The 23,884-nt window shown below is 63.8% G+C and overlaps 1 protein-coding gene across 3 annotated transcripts in view; it reads right to left on the minus strand.

The window, feature by feature from the left end:
* Nucleotides 1-1,466: 1,466 nt before the first annotated feature.
* Nucleotides 1,467-23,884, minus strand: part of PFKL (phosphofructokinase, liver type) — a 28,100-nt gene continuing 5,682 nt past the window's right edge. Inside the window, exons 2-22 of one of the 3 annotated variants that reach the window (XM_005548556.3) lie at nt 22,273-22,346; nt 17,990-18,067; nt 16,639-16,828; nt 15,788-15,953; nt 15,273-15,317; nt 14,934-15,042; nt 12,612-12,707; nt 12,422-12,514; nt 10,277-10,402; nt 9,347-9,411; nt 8,619-8,682; nt 6,883-7,029; nt 6,555-6,625; nt 5,710-5,797; nt 4,892-5,044; nt 4,162-4,326; nt 3,905-3,966; nt 3,570-3,681; nt 2,780-2,879; nt 2,576-2,681; nt 1,467-2,112 (exon numbers count right to left, since the gene is read on the minus strand). In XM_005548556.3, the coding sequence (XP_005548613.2) occupies nt 1,965-2,112; nt 2,576-2,681; nt 2,780-2,879; nt 3,570-3,681; nt 3,905-3,966; nt 4,162-4,326; nt 4,892-5,044; nt 5,710-5,797; nt 6,555-6,625; nt 6,883-7,029; nt 8,619-8,682; nt 9,347-9,411; nt 10,277-10,402; nt 12,422-12,514; nt 12,612-12,707; nt 14,934-15,042; nt 15,273-15,317; nt 15,788-15,953; nt 16,639-16,828; nt 17,990-18,067; nt 22,273-22,346 (2,258 nt within the window). In that variant the 3' untranslated portion in view covers nt 1,467-1,964. Of the gene's footprint in view, nt 2,113-2,575; nt 2,682-2,779; nt 2,880-3,569; nt 3,682-3,904; nt 3,967-4,161; nt 4,327-4,891; nt 5,045-5,709; nt 5,798-6,554; nt 6,626-6,882; nt 7,030-8,618; nt 8,683-9,346; nt 9,412-10,276; nt 10,403-12,421; nt 12,515-12,611; nt 12,708-14,933; nt 15,043-15,272; nt 15,380-15,787; nt 15,954-16,638; nt 16,829-17,989; nt 18,068-22,272; nt 22,347-23,884 lie in introns of all 3 variants that reach the window. The other 2 variants (XM_074033917.1, XM_045389385.2) reach the window with 2 other exon arrangements.

Genomic DNA, 23,884 nt, shown 5'->3' on the forward strand with positions numbered 1-23,884 from the left:
GCTCCCCCTCCCGTCGCCTCCTCACCCAATGCCCCCAGCCATGGAAGACGGCCAGAAGCACGTCCAGCCCGGGGCACCCCACAGTCCCACTCCACTGCTCCCCAAGTCACCCCAGACGTGGGTTCTCAAGCTGAGCAGGCACGGGCATCACACTGTGTCCCATTCACCCAGTTCACAGGAGAGGACCAAGGGCCCAGGAGGCCGCATGACTCCGCCCGAAATGCCAGAAACGCCAACTCCATGCAGCCAGAAGTGGGCCTGTCACAGGCGCTGGCCACGGCACGTCGCCCAGGAGGGAGGCAGCCACTGTCCCAGGCATCAGCCACAGGCCACCACCTGGGTGCAGCAGCTGAGTGGCAGCTGAACAGGTTCTAACACCTCATCAGGCAGGGCAGGCCGAGGGGGGTCTACTCAGAACTGAGTCCTGATCCCAGATGGTGTGACACAACGGAGCCCCCAAAACATGCACGTGGTTCCCCGGGCCTGTGAACCTGTTTCTCTGTTCCTTTGAGACAGAGTTGCAGACCCGGGAGCACTGTCCTTGGACAACTGTCCCCTCCTGGGCCTGGCCCCAGGACGGCCCCACCCAGAGTGAACTAGAAGGCCCCTAGGTGTGGGCCCCTCCACCCCAGCTCCAGAGTTAAGCAATCTGGAGGTCTCTGGCACTAGAGCCAACACGGTGAGGGGCTCTTGGGAATATCAAGGTGCCTGAGGGCAGGAAGGTCCCCAGCCCCCTCACCAGGTCCCCAGCGCCACCCCTCTGGCCTGAGCTCAACCAGGAGACCGCCCAGGGACCCTCAATGTGGCCTTTAGGCCCCTCCAAGCCAGGGTCTCCCTTGAGACACCTGTGTCCCGAAACCACATCCGCAGGGTGGCACTGCGGGAACAAAGCAACCCTCTCGGCAAGCACCTGCCACGTTGATGCTGCAGAGCCGTGGGTGGTGCAGAGCCGCGGGTGGTGCAGAGCTGTGGGTGGTGCAGAGCTGTGGGTGCTGCAGAGCCGTGGGTGGTGCAGAGCATGGGCTTCAACGCTAAGGTTAACGGGCATCCTGCGAGCAGGGTGTCCACCACCCCAAACCACCTGCGGGACTCAGCCCTAGCCCCCGGTGGGCACAGCTTTGTGCCGCCTTCTCTTCCCCTCCCACGTGTCCACCATCGGTGTCTCCTGGATGCTGGCTCAAGCCAGCCACCAGCCTGCAGGTTGGAGACCCCCACTCAGGCTGAGGCTGGGGAGACCGAGGAGTGAGACTGTACCGTTCTGCCCCCAGGGGAGGACCAGGAGGGGGCTCAGGTCACCTTGGTGGCCCCCAGGGAGTCCTGGAGAGCGCCTGTGGCCTCCCAGGGCACATGTCCCTTTGGCCTGGCCCAGGCACTGGCCAGAGGGCCCTCCACCCCTGGGGGCCACTGCCCACTGGGCTGGCCATGTGGTGCTGCTCCTTTCCCTCCAAGAGTTCCGCAGGCTGTGCTCTCCAGAGACCGATGCACCCCACGGTCAGGGTGATTTTATTTCTAGAAAAGGTGACAGGTGCTGCACATGGGCAGGAGCAGGTCACAGTGAGGCAGGGCCAAGGGCATCCCCCTCTCAACACAACCCAGGCACCGGCAGCCAGGTAGGGCAAGGGCTGGCCCCTGTGAGTGAGCCCAGAGTGGGGAGAGGCTGGGGCCCATGGGGCGCCAAAGCCAGGGGACATCAGCCTGCAAACACCGACAGCCCCACGTCCCCTGGGCAGGAAGGTGGATGCCCCAGGACGCTCTGTCCTCCTGCTGCAGGGCCTGGCAGGCTGGTCTCAAGACCAGCCCCAGGGAGGCCTGGCGGGTGGCCAGGGATAGAGGCAGGGGCTGGGCTGAGCAGGGACACAGCCCCCACCTGCCTGCAGGCTCCAGACACAACAGCCCAGGCCCCATCTGAGCCCTGGCGCTGCAGCTGGCATGGGTGGGGGCCGGGGAGGGGCGTGGGCATGGCCTCAGAAGCCCTTGTCCATGCTCAGGGTGCGACGGGTCACGTGCTCCAGCTCCCCTGACACGTAGGCGGCCATGCTGATACGGTACTGTGCCAGCATCTTCAGCATGAGCCGCAGGCTCAGCCACCACTGCTCCCGCGGCATGCGGTGCCTGTGCAGGACGGGGATGCGGGGATGATGGGGAGTCAGGGGTCAGGGCAGCTCTTCAGGCCATGCCCCCAACCCCCCCACCCCCCAACCCGGCAGCCTGTGCATGCCCCTCCCTCTGAACATCTCGATATCCGTGGAGCCCTGCGGCCTCTGGGACAGGTCTGGGGTCCCCATCCCTCGGAGGCACAGCACAGAGTCAGCCACAGCCGCCCTCAGGCATGCCCAATCCTGGCTGCCCATGCTGTGCCCCCATGCCCACCCAAAAGTATTGCCCAGTGTCACGCTCAGAAGACTTGGACATGGTCCCTGCTCTCCATGGCCTGGCGGGGACCAGGGCACGGGGGGCCCAGGAGGACTTGCGGGGTCAGGGTGCGAGTGGGGCGGGGCCTGGCACACCTGCCTGGGGGACAGTCTGGGCCGCCCCTCAGCCCCACCCGCCTCCAGGAGGCTTCAGTTGAACTCACTCGAAATCAGTGTCTTTCTTGAGCTCAGTGACGGGGCTGAAGGCCACCGCCTTCTTCTTCAGGCCGATCACGCAGGCCGAGTCTGGGGCATTGGCGAACACCCGTCCTGCAAACAGAGGCACGTGGCAGCCCTCCAAGGCCGGGCCCTGCCCCAGGGAGCCAGGGGAGGGCGAAGTGAGGCCTCAGGTTGCACCCACCACCTACCCTTGCGGTAAACCTCACGCAGCTTCTCCGACAACCAAAGCATAGCCTTCACCCCCAGCTTGGTCCCGTAGTTCCGGTCAAAGGGGGTTGGGGCGCCGCCCTGGAAACAGGCAAGGCCCGGTTCTTGGAGCTGCCCTGGGCTGCCTGGGCCAAGGAGAGGGGAGGCCCAACCCCAGTGCAGACAGGGTCCCCACGGGGAGCCTCCCAGGCAGCTTCTGAACACCCATTCCTTCCAACCCTTGCACAATTCCCGTCTGTTCCCGCATCGAGGACCCTGCCTGCTCTCTCCAGCTCCAAGTCCAGGCCAGAAGCTGCCTCCCGAGGCCGGCAGTCGGCTGCCCCCGGCCAAGTCAAGTGACCCCTGGGCTCCTACATTGGCAGCCAGTGGCCCCACCTTGGGCCCCATCCCCAGCCACCCTGACTCCCCCTCCCTGGCTCAGAAAACCCCAGGACACAGGCTTCCTGCAGGGCCACCATAGGGCAGGGAGCATGCCGGGATCTAGGTGAGGGGCTCGGCGGAGGTAGCCGAAGGAGGCCCGGAGGGGTGGGGGCTGGGCTCAGCATGTGAATGTCCTGGCCCCAGCCCCGGCCCCGGCCCCAGCCCCAGCCCTTCTTGGAATGAGACCTCACCCAGATACGGGCCTCGGTCCCCTCACCGGGGAAGGGCACATGTGCCCGAGGGCCTGCCGGGAGTGCCCGTGGGTGCCTGTGAGGGCTGGGACCCCTGGGCCCGGGGACGGATGGTGGCAGGGAAGAGGGGCAGGCCTCTCAGAGCCTCACTGCCCCACACCTGCTGCAGGTGGCCCAGGACGTTGGTCCTGCAGTCGAAGACACCCTTGCCCTCTGATGAGTACAGGTTGTACAGGAACTCCGTGGTGTAGTAGTCATGGCACTTCTCGTTCCTGAGAGGGACAGCAGGGCCTGAGTCAGCGGGGAACGAGTTCAGGTCTCCCCCAAATCCTGAGTCCCCGCTGGGCCAGGCCTGGGAGCGGGAGTGCCAGCTCCCGGGAAAGCCGCCCTCGCCCACCCTCTCCAAGGACCCCTCCTGCCTTCTCCTGCCCAGCCACTCCTCAGCAGCCCCGCCCCTAGCCCCTAGCTGTGGCCGGGGACCCACGGCAGCCTCACCGCAGCACCAGGCCCCTCTGAATGTCTGTCTTCATCTTCTCCGTCATGTGCTCCACGTTGACCTGCGGGAGGGGCCGGATGAGCCAGAGGACTGTGGGGAGGGAATTCCAGGCTGACCAGCGACCCAGGGCCAGCAGGAGCACTGGGCTATGAGTCCCGCCTGCCCAGGCCCTGCCCTGCGCTGGCCGGCCTGAGTGTCTGGGGCCCAGGCTGGCGTGCCGGCGGGTCTGTCGCAGCAGGGGCCACGCTGGGCTCACCTTTAAGTCATGGATGTTGAAAGGGTCCTCAAAGACGTAGGCGGCGTCGGCCCCCACAGCGATGCCAGTCACGGTGGCCAGGTAGCCACAGTAACCCCCCATGGTCTCCACGATGAACACACGGCGCTTGGTCCCCGAGGCAGACTGTTTGATGCGGTCACAGCTCTGGGGGCCAAGGGGGGTCAGGGGTCCTCCACGTGCCCACACTTCCCTGCAGGCCATGGGCATGGCTACCCTGCAGGGAGCCCTGTGTCTCCAGAGCCAGCCTGTGGCTGACGCACCCACAGAGTCAGCAGCACCAGGCTTGGGCCCACCTCCCACCTGGGCCCCGCAGGACCAGGCGTTCTCAACCAGGTGACCCCAGCCTCAGGGCACAAGGGACAGTGGCCTGCACACACACTCTCTGTGGGCAGGCAGGGGTGCCCCGGCCCCATGGACAGAGGCCAGGCACTGCTCTTAGGCTACCCAGCACTGGGGCAGGGACACTCCTGCCTCGGTCTCCCCATCTGAGTTCATCACAGTAGCAAGGAACAACGCAGGGCCCCCTGGCCCTAGAAGTGGCTATGGCAGGGACCTGAGCCCCTTCACCTGGGCCTGTGCCCCACCAACCCCAACCTTGGCAGCCCTCCCGGGTGCTCACCGCGCACTGTCCCCTCCAGCAGCCTCCGCAGGCTCAGCCCCACCCCACAAGGGCCTGGGCATGGCCGGCAGGGGTCCAGGAGCCCCGTACCTCCATGGCAGCGTTTACGGCAGTGTCAGAGCCCAGGCTGAAGTCGGTGCCAGGGACGTTGTTGCTGATGGTGGCTGGGATGACGCACATGACGATGCAGAGCTCCTCGTAACGCCCTCGAGCCTCCACCAGCTGCAGCACCCCTTCATAGGCCTGCAGCAATAGGGACAGGGGGCAGGTCAAGGGCAGCACCGAAGCCAGGGTGGGCCAGGGACAGGCTCTGCCGGTGGCCGCCCAGCCCTGCTCCCTGCTGACCTGTCACGTGCCCCGTGCTGGACTCCAGGACCCACCTGCTCAATCCCCTGGGGCTGGGCCAGGCAGTCAGCCTGGTGTCATCTCAGGACGCCTCCCAGGGAAACTGGACTCTAACGAGGGTCAGGAGGCCCCTCCAACCCACTCTGACCCCAGATCCACTCCATGAAGCCTGCAGTGGAGCTTGGCTTTGGAGGGCAAGGGGGAAGGGCTGTCATTCATTTATTATTTAGGGACAGCTTGCCCAGTGCCAGGACACCACGTAAGCGATGCCATCCCGCACCTACACTTCTGCCTCCTCCGCCTCCCTTCTTCCTCGTCCTCCCGCTTCCAAGTCCCCTTCCTCCCCTGCCCCTCCCCAGCACCGGGGTTAATCGGAACCTTGGGAAGCTTTCTGGAGAAAGTAAAGAACCCTCCTGAGCCCACACACCACACTTAAAACCCTGATCCTCTTGGCCCCTGCATCACCCCAGCCGGCACACAGGTTTTCAGGACGGGCCCCTCAGTGGGAGGACACCTTGGGTCTCCTGTGCCCCGGGGCTTTTTCATCCGTGGGCAGCCCTCACCTCAAACCCGCCGACCACCAGCAGGGCATGGATACCATAGATGCGGATGTTCTCCACGATGGACTCCAGCTGGCCCTTGGGCAGAGTCCTGCAGTCAGAGACACATCCGTGTGAACATGCGACGCCCGGGGACGCATGTCCACATTGCATCTGATCACAGGAAGGCATTGCCTTGGCCATTCCCCGAGCCAGTCAGCAGTCACTGCAACGCCCTGGATGTAACACTGTGGCTTCACATGGAGAGGGGCACACGGGCCCAGCGTGAGCTGCCTGGGCACCACTCAGCATCACCAGGCATGGACCAAGCAACCAAGTGAACCCCCACCCTCCTGGGCTCCCCATGGGCACCTCTTCCCGCCCGAGGCTTTCTCGCCCAACACTCAGCAGCAGGAGGGGATGCCTCCTCCGGCCCTTGCAGCCACTCAGTGGCTCAGGACTCAGCGACTTCCCCTGTAGCGCACAGGGTGACTGTGCCCTCCCCATGCCCACAGAAGGGTCTCAGGCCCTGGGACAAAAGCCATCAGACAGGCCCATAGCCACAACCAGAGTGGTGACAGTTCAGGCTGCCTGGCCTGGCCAGGCAGTGACAGACACTGGGCCAGCTTCCCTGCCACGGAGAGCCCACCGTGGGCATGGGGCTGCCAGAGCAGCCTGCCCTACACACCTGAGCTCAGGCCTGGAAGCCCCAGGCAGGAGGCGTGAAGCCTGCTCTGCACAGATCACCAGCCAGAAGAGGGGCCGAGCCCAGGGCCCTGGGCTGGGTTCCCCTTGCCGCCCCCACCTGCAGGGCCTGGAGACTGCGCCTTGGCCCTCCTGCCCGCTGGTACCCACAGCAGGCAGCTCACCTCTTGGTCCCCAGCATGGAGCCACCACGCCCCAACCAGCCGGCCACGTTGTGCCAGCCTACTACTTGCACCTGTCAGGAGGAGATGCAGCTTCAGGGGCCAGTCTGAGCCTCTGGCCAATTCCCCCCAGGGGTGGGCCTGTGCCCGGGGGCCAGCCAGTGCTGGGCATCACGCTGCAGGCAGAGCTGAGTACCCAGGCCTGGGTGGGCACCGACACATGGACCCAGGCCTCGGCCTCCACCTCTAGCAGCCGGCCCTCCACAAGAGATGCCCCAAGTCTGCACACAGAAGGCCCAAGTCCTCACTTGTTTGCCCCGGCCGGACCCACCTGACCCTTGGCTAGGCCTTCAAAGCCATCGTGCACGACGTACACCGTGTGGCCCTGGGAGATGCCGGTCCGCACCGCCGAGCGCACGGCCGCGTTCATGCCAGCCGCTGGGGCCCCCACATTCAGGATGGCCAGGGAGAAGTTAGACTTCAGAAAGAAGGGGAGACGAGCATGAGGCACGGCCAGGGAGGGGACCTCCAACCTGCACAGGAGGTCAGCAGGCCAGCAGGTTCTGGAAAAAGGGGCCAGGCCCTGCCACCAGCCTGGACACTGCCCAGCACACCGACTGCCCTGGGAATACGGTATCTGTTCTAATTCCAGAAGATTCTGGTGAAGACCAAAAGAGACACGGTGCAAGCCCGGCACACAGGCAGCAGAGGAGGCAGAGGGGGCGAGCACCATTGTGAAACCAGGCCTGGGGACAGGAGCACAGGTCAGTGCCCACACAAGGGGCCAGCAGTGGGGGGAGAGGTAGGGGGCACAGCCACGAGGAAGGTAGGGGCCCTGACTATCCTGTTTCCTAGTAGCCACGTTAAGGGAAGGGACAAAGACATGGAGACAGTCCTGTTAGGACTACAGTTAATTTAACCTGATAGACCAAAACCCCACTATGTCCATGTGAATCCAGTGACGGCTGCCACCACCTCCCTGCAGCCCCCGTGCTGAGACTCTGAACCTGGCGTGCACCTGTCACGTGTGGCACACCCGACTTGGCAGCAGCCACACCCAAGGGCTCCATAGCCACATGGCCCCACCGGGTCCTGGTATGAGCCAGCCCTGCTGCCCACAAAGTCAGTCACGCCCCAGCCAGGTTCTGGGTGGTTCATGGAGACCACGTTGCCCCCCCCCGCCCGGAGGGTACAGCCCACTGACTAGCTGTGGGGATAAGCAGAAAGCTGGAGCAGCAGGGACACCCAAAGATGACCACGGATGGGAGGACCAGACCCAGGCTGGGCCACGCTGTCCGGCTTGGCCTGCGGCTCCAGCTGTGGCTCAAGGGGGTTGGGAGCCAGGACCTCACTGACCATGACTCTCTACAGGACCCTCGTTGTTCCCCAGGACTTGAAAAACAAGCCATTTCATCCTTATTTTGGAGAGATCCCATTTCCTGAGGTTTTCAGCTATTTGGGGACATTTTTTTTTATGTTCAGAGTTTCACTCTTATCGCCCAGGCTGGAGTACAATGGCACGATCTCGGCTCACTGCACCCTCTGCCTCCCGGGTTCAAGTGATTCTCCTGCCTCAGCCTCCTGAGTAGCTGGGATTATAGGCGTCTGCCACCACCACACCCAGCTAATTTTTGTATTTTTAGTAGTGACAGAGTTTTGCCATGTTGGCCACGCTGGTCTCGAAATCCTGACCTCAGGCGATCTCGCCACCTCAGTCTCCCAAAGTGCTAGGATTACAGGTGTGAGCCACGACGCCTGGCCGCTGGGGACATTTTCTACACAGTGGCTCCTCCTCTCCTGAGTTAAGCCTGTGGGCCTGACTTCATTTCCATCAACCATTGAGAAGCGACAGCCAGCCCTGCAGCCAGGCTCCCAGCAGCAGGGACCTGCCAGCCACAGTGGTGCCTGAGCCTAGGCAGAGGCCGAGCCCACCCTCCCAGCTCCCAGCTCAGCTCCCAGCAAGACAGAAGGCAGGGGCAGGCAGGCCCAGCCACAGGGGCCAGCGTGAAGAGGCTGCAGAATAACACAGCCCGTTCCTCCCTCTGTGGGTGCCACTCCCTGCCTTACCTTCTCCTTGGGGGGCTTCTGGTGGGCGAGGAGCTTGTAAATGTTCCAGTTGTTCTCGAAGCTCCTGGAAAGGATTCGGGTCACACCATGTATAGCCCTCCAGCCCTGCAGCGTACAGCCACAGCACAGCCGTGACAGCCCAGGAGGTTGGTCACAGGCACACAGCCTGATGGAAGCTCAGCCATGAAGCAGCGGACACCACACATGCCGGGCAGGGCACCTTCCACAGGCGGTGCAGGATCCCCCAACACAACACGAGGCTGCACCACCCGTGCAGCAAAGCCCGTGGCCGGCATCCAGCTCAAGGGAAGGTTGACCACCTTGGTAGCAGGTGGGGGCATGGATGGGAAACCAGACGTCCAATCCAGCCTGACCCGGCCACCAGGACACCTGCAGGAGGGCGTACCCACACCCCACATCTGCCAGCCTTCCCAGCCCCCGCGGGGCCACCCCGTGTCCTGGGCTTGCGCCCACAGCTTCTCATCCCCTTGCCATGCCCAGATCCCTGTGACTGGGCCCTGCCCATGCTGCCGCCCAGGGTCTCCTGCAGCACCACACCTCCCAGCCCGCCTCCTGTACCACCCGCAGGCCCGTTCCTCCCTCGATCTTCAGACGCGGTGCCCAGAAGGACGACCCAGGCCAGGCGTGCGCAGCAGCACCGCAGCACGTGCTGCCTGGCACCGGGACCCAGGCAAGTAAGAGTGCAGGGGTCTGCTGAGGGGGCTTACCCGCCACGGAGCTGGATGGCCTCGTCAAACCTCTTATCATCCATGGCTTTCTGCACTTCCTTGGTCTTAAGGAAGAGAACCAGAACACAGGCTATGGAGGGCCCGGCCAGAACACCCATGGCCACTGCCCCGTCCGGCGGGACCGACAAGGGCAGATCTGGCCGGCATCTCCTAACCCTGGCCCAGGCCTGGCAGCCTCTCCCTGGGAACAGTGGTCACCACCAAGGCCAGCTCTTCTGGGGCTGGTTGAGGCCAAGAGACCCTACCCTGCCCCCAGCTGCCCTCTTCTCCTCCCAGCAGTCCCAGCTCCAGGCAGGGCCACTCTGCCCCCGTTGCAGGCCTCCAAACCCACTGAGCCGGGGCTTGACCAGCACCCACACCCAGCCTCCTGGCCTCTGCCCTCCCCATACCTCCCGTCCCGGGGTCCCTGCTCCCCACACCTACCCTCCCGGGGTCCCTGCTCCTGCGCCTCCCCTCCCGGGGTCCCTGCTCCCTGCGCCTCCCCTCCCGGGGTCCTTGCTCCCTGCGCCTCCCCTCCCAGGGTCCCTGCTCCAGCCACCCGTGTTCCCCATCAACAGCCCAAGCTCCTCCCAGGGCTCCACTCTGATCACCGGCCCCTCCTCCTCCGTCCCATCCTAACCCCAACTCCCACCACTGCCCACAGAAGCTCAGTGGCCGAGGACCCATGACTTCCCCTGCTCACCAGACTCCCTGCAGCTCCAACACACCTCTTGGGGACCGTCCCAGCTCCCACGTCCCACCCGGGGATGTGCTCACATCCCCCTTCCTGGAGGCCTGGGATGCCCTGGGCCAGCCACGAGGCCCTGCCTTCCGGTGCTTATGGTGCTGAGATCCCCAGAGAGCAGTGGGGCCTGCGAGTGGGGATTAGGGAGGGACCAGGCGGTTCTGATGGGGGGACCCAGGGCTTACCATCTGCACGCACTCCATGAGGGGCAGCCGCACTGACTGGTTCCCCGAGAGGCTGACCACGCAGGCCGGCGTGTCAGGGGTGGCCTCCAGCAGCGCCATCACCGCCTCCATGCCCATCTTGCTGCTCTGTGGGGTGGGGTTCAGGCTGGCACACCCACTTGGTCCCTCTACCCCAAGCCACATCCTCTGCAGATGTGCAAACCCCAGCTTCCAGAGCCCCCCACGCTGACGGAAGCTTCCAGAACAGGTGGCACTAGAGATGGAAACGTGTCTGACCAGCGTTCACGACGGCATGCTGGATACTGTTTTAGTGTTTTCGCTGCCCTGCTGGGAGGCCCAGGCTACACTGTGGGCTGCAGGATACCATGTGATGCAACCCACCCGCTGTCGCTCAGTGTCATGGCTGGGCACACAGGCCACGTCCCCAGGGCCCCGTCCGCTGCGATGGTTCCTCCCACGGAGGCCCTCATGTCGTGACTTCCCTGGTGTGTGTCCGCGCCAGCCACGGGGATGGGCAGTGGACACATCCAGGAGCTGCCCGCTAGGGACACACTGCAAAGGCAGGCCCCAGCCCCACCCCGGGAACTGGCTGCAGTGGACAAGAAAACCAGGCCTGCAGTCGCCGTGGCCGTGCCATGACCACCAGTGGCCGGCCCTGTAGCAGCCCCGCAGCTGGCCCCCCGGGGCCACAGACAGCCCTCTGGGATCCACACAGGTTTCTTCATCTTGCACGTGAGGCACAGGCGGCACCTTATTCCGGGCGGTCTCTCCGGGATGCTGTTTAGGGAGCAGCCTCGGAGACACCCCCATGCAGGCTGAGGCTCCTTGGAAAAGTCCAGGTTCCCACCGCGCATGCTGGGTTCCCCGGTTGCCTTCGTGGCACCCAGTGGGAATACAGGCTCCGTGGCACCCAGTGGGAATACAGGCTCCGTGGTACCCAGTGGGAATACGGGCTCCGTGGCACCCAGTAGGAATACAGGCTCCGGGAGCACAAAAACGCTGATGCTCTGGGTGACAGCCGCTGGGACTGCGGGTGATCAACTGTCCTCTGTTTCAAAGCTGGCATCGGGCATCCAAGACACTGGCTGGAAAACCCTGCAGCCTGCAGGCTGGGAGCGCATGGCTGGCCCGGTCACGGCAGCAGCATTTCCGCCGCCCAGGCTCGGCAGCCGCGACTGGCTTGCCCTGATGTCCCAGGCCCCTCAAGAGGCTCTTCTGAGTGAGCCTGAGGCCGCACAGAGGGGACAGCAGCTGCCTGGCTAGGTCGGCGGGGTCCCTCTCTGAGGAAGTGTCCCCCCAGTACAGCGGCCCCCGTCCAGCTCCGTGGGTTGGCTGGGAAGGCTCAGCTCAGCACGGGAGTCACAGGGCCAGGTGCAGTCACAGGGCTGGGCGCAGCCATCTGGTCTCCCTCAGCACAAGTCCCACCTGCCTGACAGTCTGTGGCCCTGCCTGAGAGGGTGACCACCCTCACACACAGGCATTTGGCCTTCCATGGGGCCTTCCTGGCCCCAGACTCATTCCATTTGGCACAACTTGATTCCCATTTTGCAGAGGACAAAGTGAGACCCAGCAGTGATCAGGGCCAAGGATGGCGAGGCCACGCCAGACCCCGAATGCTCCCTCCCAGCACCAGCCTCCCAGACCGTGACGCCGTGGGCAACATGGGCACCACCCTCTGCCCACCCAGCCCCTCTCCCAGGGCCTGTCCCTGGCCACCAGGAGGGTCTGTGGCCCTGACTGCTGCCACGTGGGGCTGGCAGGGGGTGGGGGGTAGAACGGCCAGGAGGCACAGGCTGGCGGGGGGCCTGCCATGGTCCCCAGGTCTGAGTTCCCTACACCTGCAGGGGAACGGAGAAGTCAGGCCTCAGTTTCCCCCAGGAGGAGCAACAGCTTGAGGGACCACCCACCCCATACACCCACACTGACACACACTCACACACACTGAAACACACCCACAAGGACCACGCATCCCCCATGCATACCCCCCCACACACAGACATGGACACTCACCCACAGCCACATGGACACAGACTCACCCACAGCCACATGGACACAGTGCACGTGCCACACTCGTGTGCACACTGCCCACACGCACAGACCACGCTCACCCACACACATACACAGGGCAGGGTGATGGCCACTTACCAGGACTCGGTCGAAGGCAGAGGGCGTCCCTCCCCGCTGCACGTGGCCCAGCACAGTCACACGGGTGTCGAAGCCCAGCCTCTGAACCACCAACTGCAGGAGAGTGGGAAGGACCAGCCCTGAGCCCCAGCCCACATGGGCTAGAGGAGCAGGGGGTCTGCCCAGTGGCCGCCCCCAAGCCCACACGCACGTCCTTCACGTAGCTGGACGAGATGGGCTTCCCGTTGCGGTCGATGGCACCCTCAGCGATAATGATGATGTTCAGTCGGGACCCGCGGCTCCGAGTCTGGGTCAAAGACACGACAGGGCTCAGCTGCCAGGTGGGAAACCTGCCCCGGGCACAGCCCCCAGGCGCCAGGAGCCCTCCCTGAGGCCACCATCCCCAACCCACGTGGGCCAGGGCACAACCCCCACCCAGCAGGAGGAAAGGAGGCCTGGAGCGCCAGGGCAGAGACCACGCTGGGCCCACTAGGACCCCCGCCCTCCTGGCAGCGGTGAACAAGAGGACTCTGCCTGAAAGCCCGGAAAGGTCAGCAAGGGAGGAAGGGGACCCGCGGGGCTGGGTCCAGCACACACACAGCTGGGGCTGGGCCCTTGTGTCTGGTGAAGCCTTCCAGACGGGAAGACACACAGGGCTGCAGCTCCGTGGGGCACAGGGCAGAGGGGCCTGCCTGGGGTAGCCTGGGGTAGCCTGGGCTGCTTGTGACTCCTGTGAGCCTCCATCTGCTCACCCTTAAAACCGGGGGCCTCACGTCGCTGCCACTAGCCAGGGGTCCCCGGACACCCTGCACCCTGAAGCCACTGTGGGTCCACGCTGGTGCACACGGCACACACCATCCCCTCTGCCAGCCTCAGGCTGCTGCCTCAGCACCACACACCGGCCGTGGCCCAGCTCTCTGGGAACTGAATGGGCTTTCCAGCCTCCACTTCAATGACCCAACAAACATTTGTGGGACTCATTCTGAGCCACAAGCCCCTTGTTTGCCCTACCACAGGCCACAGAGCCTCCTACAGAAACAGGGTGGGAGCAGCTCAGACAGGGCCCGGGTGCGGTGGGAGTGGAGGGCTCCCTGGAGGAGGTGGCGCCAGTGCAGGTGAGGTCAGACACCCGGAAGATGGGCTGCAGGTACAGCAGGAGAGCTGCGCCACCCTCCCTGCCCCAGCGCACCCTGGGTGGTGGGCAAGGCGGGCACCCACATGTTACAGGGGAAAACAGGCTCTCAGCGAGAGAGCAGGAAGGAACCAGGTGAGCCGACCTCACATCCAGGCCACTTCCAGGAGGGCCCAACCTGAGTCACAGACATAAGCCAAGACCGAGGTCACCACTGCAGCCGGGCCCCCCAGGGTGAAGTCTCTGCCCTAGGAGAACAGGCCCCTCGCAGGACCCGCACCTCGGGCCAGCCTCGCCTGTAGGGTTCTATCTCCGCCAAGCCCCTGGGCTCCACTGGGGAAGGTTCCAGAAGCCAGGTCATGACCCATGGTCTCTCCCACTGCCCTTGGCAGCGCTGTAGAGCCACGCGGAGGTGGAACCAGTGTCCACACAGATGGGAGTGATGCTGCCACCTTCACATGTGGACAGGGATACCTGTCAGCCCCAGACCCACCCTGTGCCCCCAGGGCTGGCTCCAGTAGTCCTGCCTCAGCCTCAGAGCACAGAGGACAGAGCTAGAGCCATGGGGCCCCTGGGCTTGCCCTGCACGGTCAGGCGTGAGCGGAGGACAGCCTGAATGGCCCATGCCTCTGGTCCACCACTGAGCCAAGCCCCGCCCCACCAAGGGGCCGACCTGTCCTAGTTGAGGGGTCTCAGGGTCCATAGGGCAGTGTCGGCCTGTTCTAGGCCAGAGCCCCCAACTCTACCCCAAGGGAACCAGAGAGCAGCATTCCAGGCACGCCCACTCCAGGCACCCCAACTCCAGGCACACCTCTCCCGGCCAGGCACCCCCACCCCTCCCAGAGGTGGTCTTGGCCTCCCAGCAGCCTCCCTACCCTCTCCTGTCTCCAGAACCTCCTGTCCACTGTGACTACAGCCACTTTCGGACACATCTCTCCAGCCTAGAACCCATCCCTGGGCCCTGACCGCCCTCAGGGGAAGGCCCTGCTCCCCCCCTGGCCCAGCTCCTGGCCTTGCCACCCCCAGGGCCCTGCTGTCTGGACCTTGCTGGGGCCACTCATCCTCACAACCAACCACCTCCCGCCGGCCCAGGCTCAGCCGTCCCACCCCAGGAAGCAACCTCACCGAGCTCCCCACACTGACCATGGAGCTGAGCCTGGGGCGGCGGTGGCCTGAGTGACCCTCTCTGCCTCCTGCCCACTGAGGGCAGGATCACAGGTGCCTCACGGAGGTCAGCCCCGTAGCCCCCTACTCCTTGCGCGTCCTGCCCCGAAGGGCACTGCAGCTGCTGCTGGACCCATGAGTGATGCATGAGTTGGTCAAAGTTGGTCCCAAAACCCCAGGGGCGCTACCCAGTGCCCCAAGACACCTGCGGCCCCCAGCAGGCTGGACAGCACCCACCTCACCCAGCCTCTCGCACATGAAGTTCTCCCAGCCGTCCTCGGGTGGAGCCTCAGGGATGAACAGCCAGTCGGCCCCCGAGGCCAGTGCAGATACCAGTGCCAGGTACCTGGAGGAGTGAGTGCCCACCTGCTCAGGACCCCCGCCCAGTCATTGAGGGCAGCTTCGCCGTCCCCGGAGGCCCGACTCTGGGCCACAGCTTCTCTGTCTCTCCCGGCCCCCGCCCGGCTCTCTCTCACCCATGGTGTTAACTGAGCCCTGGAATAAATATGCCACACCTGTCGCTGGGTCCCCAGCAGCACCCGGCCCACCCCTGCAGGCCAGGAAGTCCCTCCTCACCCGCAGTGCCGGCCCATCACCTCCAGCACGAAGGTCCTCTGGTGGCTGCGGAGATGGAACAGGAGGAGGCATCAGTGCCAGCCACACGGCCCTGCCAGCCCGATTCCCTGCAGGGGTGCAGGCAGGGCACAGCCCCTTCTCGTGCCCAGGCTCTGAGCTGAAAGATACCCTCGGCTCCCTCCAGCCTCTGGGCTGGTTTCGACCGATCTGCTCCAAGTCTGAGGGTCATTTGCTGAGCCCAGGCCTGGCCAGCCCAGGACTTCCTTTGGGGGGCATCACACCCCAGGGCAAGCAGCTGCCCCTCAGAAGGGGCTGCACAAAGGCCCCCCGCAGCCTGGCAGAGTGGGAGTGGAATCTGCTATGCATCTCCCGAGCTGGGGGCTGAGGGCGGCTAGCCTGGAGGCTGGGGCTACCAGAGTCCACTGCCCTTGCAGATGGCCGTCACCCCGAGGCCACCTCACCACCGTGCAGGGAGGAGGGGCCCTGAGCTGGCAGCTGGCACCAGCCTCACTCACCTCTGGGCGGTGGTGGTGATGGCATCGATGACCTCCATGATGCGGTGGAGGGCCGAGTCCGTGCCAATGGTCATGTCGGTGCCACAGAAGTCGTTATCGATGGAGCCCACCAGGCCCGCGATGTTCAGGTGCGAGTAGGTCTGGGCTGTGGTCTCTGAGATCTTACCTGGGCCAAGAGCAGCAGGAGGGCCTGGCTGAGGCTCCACTAGCCCCACCACAGGGCCAGAGACCCCTCTCCTGCCACCCTTTCTCCCGCATCCCAGGTGTGCAGCCTGGCAGGGGCCCCGGAGTTCCAAGCTCAGCCTCCTCCCATCCAGAACCCTGCAGCAGCACGGCTGGATCCGCTGGGGCTGAGTGCAGACGGGGGACCTCTGGGGTGCCTCGCAGAGTGGCCAAGGCCTCACCTCAGGGTCCTCCACATGAGGGACACGGAACAGACAAGGCTCCAAGTGGCCACTTTCCAAGCGGCAATCTCGGTCGGGACTCTGTGTCTTAATGTCACCCCAACTTTAACTCTATTTCTGCAAACTGTGACCACGCCTGTCCAGAATCTCCCTCAGATCAATCACAGAGACTTGTCCCTGGGGCGCAGGGTGAGCCACGCCAGCCTCCACCAGCCCCAGGCACTGCCCGGGTCGCCTCCCTGAGGCTTGAGCCCTGACCTCCATCTCTGGGAGACGTCCCAGCTTGCCCTGGCGGGCGCCACTCCACCCTGGCCAGCGGCCAGACAGCCCCTCATCTGCCTCGGGGTACCCAGGACTCCCTCCTCCCTCTGTCCTGCCCATTCCCACGCCTGGCAGCAGCGGCCAAACAAAACCCCAGGGCCTCCAGTGCGCCGGGCACAGACCCACCTTCCGCCACCAGCTCCTCCAGCAGGCTGCCCCACTCGCTGCGGAAGATGTTGGCACCCTTGAGGCTGCCGTCCCCACCGATGACGCACAGGTTAGTGATGCCGTGCTGGACCAGGTTGTAGGCCGCTGTCCGGCGCCCCTCCCGGGTGGTAAAGGCCTTGCAGCGGGCGCTGCCAATGATAGTGCCGCCCTGCACAGAAGTGGGCAGAAACTTCAGGGACGTGGCAGGCGGCAGACAGCCCTTGGGGATCATCGGAGGGACCCCAGGACTGGGCAGCAAGGGGACTGGCGGACCCTGCAGAGTGAGAGGCGGAAGCCCCAGGGTCTCTGGAAACCTGAAGTGGCCCCACCTCCCTGGGCCTTTCTCCTTGGACAGACAAAGAGGAGGACGATGTCCCTCCAGCCCTGGGCTCGGGAAGCCCCAAGGTAATAGAGTGGAAGGCTCTGGAAACCGGAAAACACAATACACACTCACATGCATAGACCGCCACACACGTGTGTGCCCATGTGCACACACAGGCCCTGCACCAACTCAGGGAACTGGCCGGGCACGAGCCGCAGCAGCTCCAGGTGTGCTCACGCAGCCCCTTAAAGCCAGCCTCAGCCAGGGCTCCCCCAGGACCCAGCACCGCCATATCTCCAGGCCCTCCTGGCCCCTGGCAACCCCAGGACCCTATGACCCAACAACTCCATGGCAGCAGATGACAGGGTCAGCCTGAACCGGAGCCCCGTGGGGTGTGGCACGTGTGTGTGTGTGACTCTGAGTACATATGTCTGTATGTTCCTGTATCTGTGTCCCTATGTGTGCATCTGTGTATCTATGTGTGTATCTCTGTATTTACGTGTCTGCATGTGTCTATCCCTGTGTCTGTCTCCATGTCTGTGTGTGCACACATCTGTGTGTGCACGTGTCTGTGTGTGTGTGCACGTGTCTGTGTGTGTGTGCACGCGTCTGTGTGTGCACGCGTCTGTGTGTGTGTGCACGCATCTGTGTGTGCACGCGTCTGTGTGTGTGTGCACGCATCTGTGTGTGCACATGTCTGTGTGTGTGTGCACGTGTCTGTGTGTGCACGTGTCTGTGTGTGTGTGCACGCATCTGTGTCTGTATGTGTGCAACCGTCTGTGTGTCTCTGTGTGCACATCTGTGTGTGCGCACACGTCTGTGTACGCCTGTGTGTGCACAGGTCTGTGCGCGTGTCTGTGTGTGCGCGCATCTGTGTGTGTGTGTGTCTGTGTGCACGTCTGTGTGTGTGTGTGTCTGTGTGCACGTCTGTGTGTCTGTGTGTGCAGGTCTGTCTCTATGTGTCTGCAAGTCCGTGGGCACACATGCATCCGCGTTCCCGGGCCTCACCAGCTGGATGATGTTGGAGACGCTCAGCCAGTTGGCCTGCTGGATGTTCTCACCTCCCTCCACGAGGCCCTCGTAACCCTGAAATCAGAGTGGGGCAGGCATGAGATAGGGGACCCCATGGCGGCCGGCAGCATGCGGTCTGGGAGCAGGACTTTCACCCCACCAGCAGAAAGCTGGCTCAGGGGGCTGACTGTGAGGCCCTACCACTCCCAGGGCCTGGGGTAATGGGGTCTGGGTGCCCCACAGGGGGCTCGACACCCTCTGCACGGCTGGTGAGCCCGTGTGTCCCGGGATGTGACTCCTGTGGTGAGCTGGTGAGCGCTTTGGTGCAGGGGCCTGTCTGAGCTCCCTCACCCCACCCGGATCCACACAGGCAAGCTCAGCGCCCCTGAGGCCCCAGCGGAGCCCGCCATCCAGCTCCTGAGGGTGCATCCCAGGTCTGCCTGTTCTGAACATCCTAGAAACGACACCGCAGAGGCTGCTGTGTGTGGCTCCTTCTGTCCCCGCTGGAGTCCTCCTGGGCGTGTGGCCAGTGGGGTGCTCCTGCTGTGTGGCGACCGTGTGAACAGCCCGGGCTACCATCTGCCCACCACAGTGGGCAGCTGAGAACACACACACCTCCCTACAGGGATGCGCCCGTGTTTCAGGCAGGTCCCGACCTGAGGGGGCTGCTGGGTCCAGTGGACCCAAATGGCCATCGCCCGTAGGGCCGGCAACACCCTGGGCAGGGGCTCAGGCTCCGCGTCCCGCCACGCTGGCCACACCGGGCCTTCCATCCGGTGCCATGGATCTGCCCCTCGTGCGGTTCTACCTGGGGTTTCCCAGACTGGACCTGCACAGCCTCCAAGCCACGTGCCCGTTTCCTACTGCACGCCCAGCCCTTTCTTGTTGTTTGAGGGGAGGGGCCCTCATGACTGTGTTTCACTAAGGGTATGGAGAGAAGGGCGGCCTCCTCCGTGCAGCCCCCGGTTCCTCCATGCGTCAGCAGCCTTCTCCGGGCCGTGAGGTGAAGCAGTGAAGCAGCCATTCCTCGGCCGGGGCTTCTGCTCCTCCCTCTGCCTCCTCCCCAGCCGGGTGTCAGGGCCCTGGGGGCCAGGAGGGCAAGTGCCTCAACCAGGCAGGGGGTCAAGGGACAGTGCACGCTGCAGGGCACGCGAACATCCCCACTCTGGCCATGGCAGGCTCGCAGCCTGGCAGCCTCCCTTCCCCACCAGCTGGGTTGGAGGACAGGTGCTCCACCCCATCTCAGGGGCTGATCTGAGGGACCACAGAGCTACTTCCTCTGGCTCAGGCCAGGCCAGCCTGGCCCCCTGTGGTTGTACCAGCCCTGAGCCAGGCACAAGGAAAACAGGAAAATGATTCCAAACCCACAGCCCCACCTGAGCAGGAGGCCACCAAACACAGATCTGTCTGCAAAACTCAGGACCCAATACAGAGCCCAGGTGCCAGCCAGGCCCCTGCTCCACTGGGCAGAGGGGCAGGCAGGTGTGGCCAGCCCAGGAGTCCCCAGAGACCCCACAAGGTCAGTGGTTCAGGTCTGCTGGAATCAGTCTCAGACACAACCTCCCCTTACCCTTGGAACCTTCTAGAAGAGGTTTGCCCCTCTCCACCCACTTCTTCTCCGTATCTGTCCTCCTAGGCCCAGCTCACCCCTCCTTCCCCTCTCGTCCCATCCCCTCCTCTCACCCCTGCAGGCCTGGACCCAGGCTCAGGGCCCTCCCCACTGCGCTCTGGGCTCTGCCTGGGAGGATAAGAGCAGCTCGGTTATGAGCCCTCCTTTGTGTCAGAACTGAGAAGGGTTTTCCCCTCCAAGGCCACCCTCCCTTTCTGCCCTAACGACATCCCCAAGAAGAAGCGATCAGTCTCCCTGCTGAAGGAAACCAGTGCTGGGCTCAGAAACCCAAAATGCATGCAGTCTGATGTGAACGGGCGCAGCCACAGGTCTCCCTGACCTCCCCTCCTGCCTCTCGACCCTCTGCCTCCTCCAAGCTCAGGATGTGGCTGCTCCCTGAAGCCCCCGCATCTGCCTAAAGCCCACAGCTGCTGGGGAAAGGAACAGTGACTGCCAGTCCCCCTGCCTGAGTTTCCCTGCACTGAGGTCATCGCAGGAAGAAAGACCTGTGTCTGCCAACACACCTGGGCAGGTAGTCACCAGGGCCAACAGGCGCTGTCCAAGCCCATTGAATCCCCTAAAAACCATTTATGGCCGTGCGCAGCGGCTCACGCCTGTAATCCCAACACTTTGGGAGGCAGAGGCGGGTGGATCACCAGAGGTCAGGAGTTCGAGACCATCCTGGCCAACATGGTGAAACCCCGTCTCTACTAAAAATACAAAAAACAGCCGGGTGTGGTGGCGGGTGCTTATAATCCCAGCTACTCGGGAGGCTGAGGCAGGAGAATCGCTTGAACCCGGGAGGTGGAGGTTGCAGTGAGCCAAGATTGTGCCAGTGCACTCCGGCCTGGGGAACAGAGTGAGACTGTGTCTCGAAGAAAAAAAAAAAATTTCCTCCCCCTCTAGAATCATCCAGGCTGCCCATGTCCCTTTGCCCTGGGAGGAGGTCAGGTCAGCATCTTCGCCCCCCCTCTCCACGCCTGTTCACAGTGAATGCCAGCACCTTTGCTCTATTAAACCGCCTTTTGCAAGTAGATTTTTCTAAGAATCTTCGCAGGATGGAGGGGAAGTCTCCCCGGGCCGCTATACCAGAATGTCTCACCTCAAAATCTACCTCTTAGATGTGGATGTTTCTGACCTAAAGCCCACTAGGCAGCAGGTGCAGGGAAGCTCTCAGCCTTGCCTCCCTTCCAGAGGAAAGCAGCACACAGCATCCTAAGACTAAGGCTCCTCCTGTTGCCTCCTGGACGGGACGTAAATGCCCCTCAGAACCCTCCGCACCCAGAGACAGCCCCAGGACCCACGCCCACCCCCTTCATTCCTTTTCCCATAAACTCACTCTCCCGCATTCCCCCACCTCCGAGGGCCCTCACACTGCGTGCCTGTACCCCTCGGCTTCTCCAGGCGCACTGGTCTCTGCTGGGGCTCTGCAGAAGCCAGGACTCCAGGCACGGCCAAGTGCCTCTTCTCCCCTTTTGCAGGACATACCCTGCACTGATGAACTTGTTTTCTGTCTTTTGCCACAGGAGTCTGTCCCAACCACGAATGTATGGGGGTCAGGAAAACCCTAATTTCTGCCCTTTGCCACTTAGAAGAAACTGGAGGTCGAGCAGGTGGCAGGAAGTTTCGTAGGGACACAGCCCAGCCTGCCTGGAGGGGCCCCCACACCCAGCTCCCCAGGGCTCTGAGACCTGCTTCCCAATCGACACTGGCAGGGCCCCAGCCTCACCCCAGCCTGGCCACAGGGAGAGGACGGGCCAGCACAGACTGCCCACTCACTCATCCACTCACACAGTCCTGCAGAGGGAGGGCTGGGCAGGTGGGGCCCAGGTGGGGGCCAAGGTGGGGAACTGGGACCCAGGGCAGTGAGCAGTGAGCGGTGAGCAGTGAGCGGAGTGGGGCTGAGTGCCTGGAGCTGTAGAGCTGGGGTTGCTACATTTTATATAAACAGCTACATATTATGTAAAAAGTGGTAACAAAATAGCAAAAGGCCTTGTGCAAAACCATCAGACAAGAGTGCAGACTGTGCCTGCGTGGTGTGGCCCAAGTGTGTGAACGTGCCCGTGTGTGCGCACGTGTGAGTGCAAGTGTGCGTGTGTAAATACCCAGGACGGAGGGCGAGCCCCAAATCTCCCACGGGGACTGGGGCTGAGGCAGGGGGGCATCCGCCGCTCCTACGGGAACACAATGAACATGGACACAGCAGAGCTGCTGCCAGGGGCTGTTCCTCAGGTTTGGGTGGTGAGGCAGGAGGCTGGGGAGGACAAGGGCAGAGATGGTGAGGTGGCCCCCACTCACAGAGGCCTCGGGGCAGGACCAGGGCCCAGGCTACGGGTGTGGTGGGTGGGGCCTGGCCCAATCACTGTAGGCAGGGCCTGGGCTCCCTCTCCACCCAGCTCCTTCCCTGCCCCCAGGCCCGCCCCCTGCAGCCTCCGAGCCTCCAGCCAGGCTGAATCCCCAGATCAGCAGGTTTCTTCTTTCTGCAGATGCCTTTGGCCTGGCCCCAAGCTCCCCTCGCACTCCCCACGACCAAGTACCCGTCAGCTCCTCCAGGCCAGGGCCACCCCATCTCCCAGACCCACACTGTTCCGTGACCCACACAGAACATACCTCGGCCTGTGCCTCAGGAGGCCCCCACTCCCTGCACACACACGGCCCTCCTTGGCCTTACCTCATAGATGAGGAAGACTTTGGCACCCACATAAATGCCCATGCGCGTCACAGCTCGGACAGCAGCGTTCATGCCTGTGGAGATCAGGGCAAACCTGTCAGTCTCACGCTGAGATGCAAGGCCCTGGACGCCCTCCCCATCTCAGAGGACAAGGGGTGGGGAGGCCCCGGACGCCCTCCCCATCTCAGAGGACAGGGGGTGGCGAGGCCCCGGACGCCCTCCCTATCTCAGAGGACAGAGGGTGGCGATGCCCCGGACGCCCTCCCCATCTCAGAGGACAGAGGGTGGCGAGGCCCCGGACGCCCTCCCCATCTCAGAGGACAGGGGGTGGGGAGGCCCCGGACGCCCTCCCCATCTCAGAGGACAGGGGGTGGGGAGGCCCCGGACACCCTTCCCATCTCAGAGGGTAGAGGGTTGGAGAGGCCTGATCATCCTTCCCATCTCAGAGGGCAGGGGGTGAGAGAAGCCTAGACACCCTGTCCATCTCAGAGGGTGGGTGGTGGGGGAAGGCCCTGGTTGCCCTCCCCATCTCAAGAGGGCAGGGGGTGGGGGGGGCCTAGATGCGATCCCCATCTAAGAGGGTGGGGATTGGGGGGAGGCCCTGGAGGCCATCCCCATCTCAGAGGGCAGGGGGTGGGGAGGCCTGGACACCCTCCCCATCTCAGAAGGCGCCAGGCTAGGAAACCTGAGGACCAGCCCTGGGCCCCCGGGTGGAGTTTCGGGCGAACCCAGCAGGCTCTAGGCTTCAGCTTCCGAGCACCTGGAGTATGGTGCCCAGAGGTAAACTGGGTACATCCCATGCAGGGCGTGGCAACCAGGCGTGTGTGGCTGTCCCGAACACACCCCACCGCCCCAACCTCTGCCACGGAGCCCCCACACTCACAGGCCACGGGGTCAGGCCTTGACCACAGAGCAGGATAAAAAGTGGGCAGGTGGAAAAGAGGCCAGCACCTCCCACACCAGCCCTCACCCCAGACATTCAGACTGCAGCACAGGGATGGAGGGGCCCAGGAAGCACCTCTGGGCACTGAGGAGGCACTCGCTGGAATGGGCATGGGCTCCTTCCTTTGCAAAGAGATGGGGGAATAAGAACAGAGGCCCTCCGACCTTAGCCACCCTGGGGACAGCACTGCCCTGCCCCAGGGCCTCAGGCACCCTCACCCCCCAGCCTGGACATGACGCTGGTGCCACCAGGCTCTGAGGTCACCTCCTCTTTCCTGTCCCCTTGCCCTGGGCTCCCGGGACTGCAGTGAAATTCCCCATCCTGGCGGGGGCCTTGGCAAAGCCGGTTTCCCGGACAGGGACATTGACGGGGGAGGTGGCATCCAGGAAACACTGGTGCTAATGCACCCCACACCTTCTTCCTGAGAGCTCCCAACTCAAAAGATATCCATGACTTCATACAACAGGAGCAGCCAAGACTACCTGATCTTCAGAGACGAAGAACCCCAAGCCAGCGGCCGGGGTCCCCCCACTGAGTGGGGTCTGGGGCCGGGTCACAGGCCTGAGCGTGCCCTTTCCCCTGGGACCAGCCCTGCTCTTCCTGCCTCCCTCCCAGCACCCATACCATGCCATCTATCCCTAAGCCATGCGGGTCCTCTGTCCCCAAGCC

Source organism: Macaca fascicularis, chromosome 3, assembly GCF_037993035.2.
Source record: "Macaca fascicularis isolate 582-1 chromosome 3, T2T-MFA8v1.1".
Lineage (NCBI taxonomy): Eukaryota > Metazoa > Chordata > Mammalia > Primates > Cercopithecidae > Macaca > Macaca fascicularis.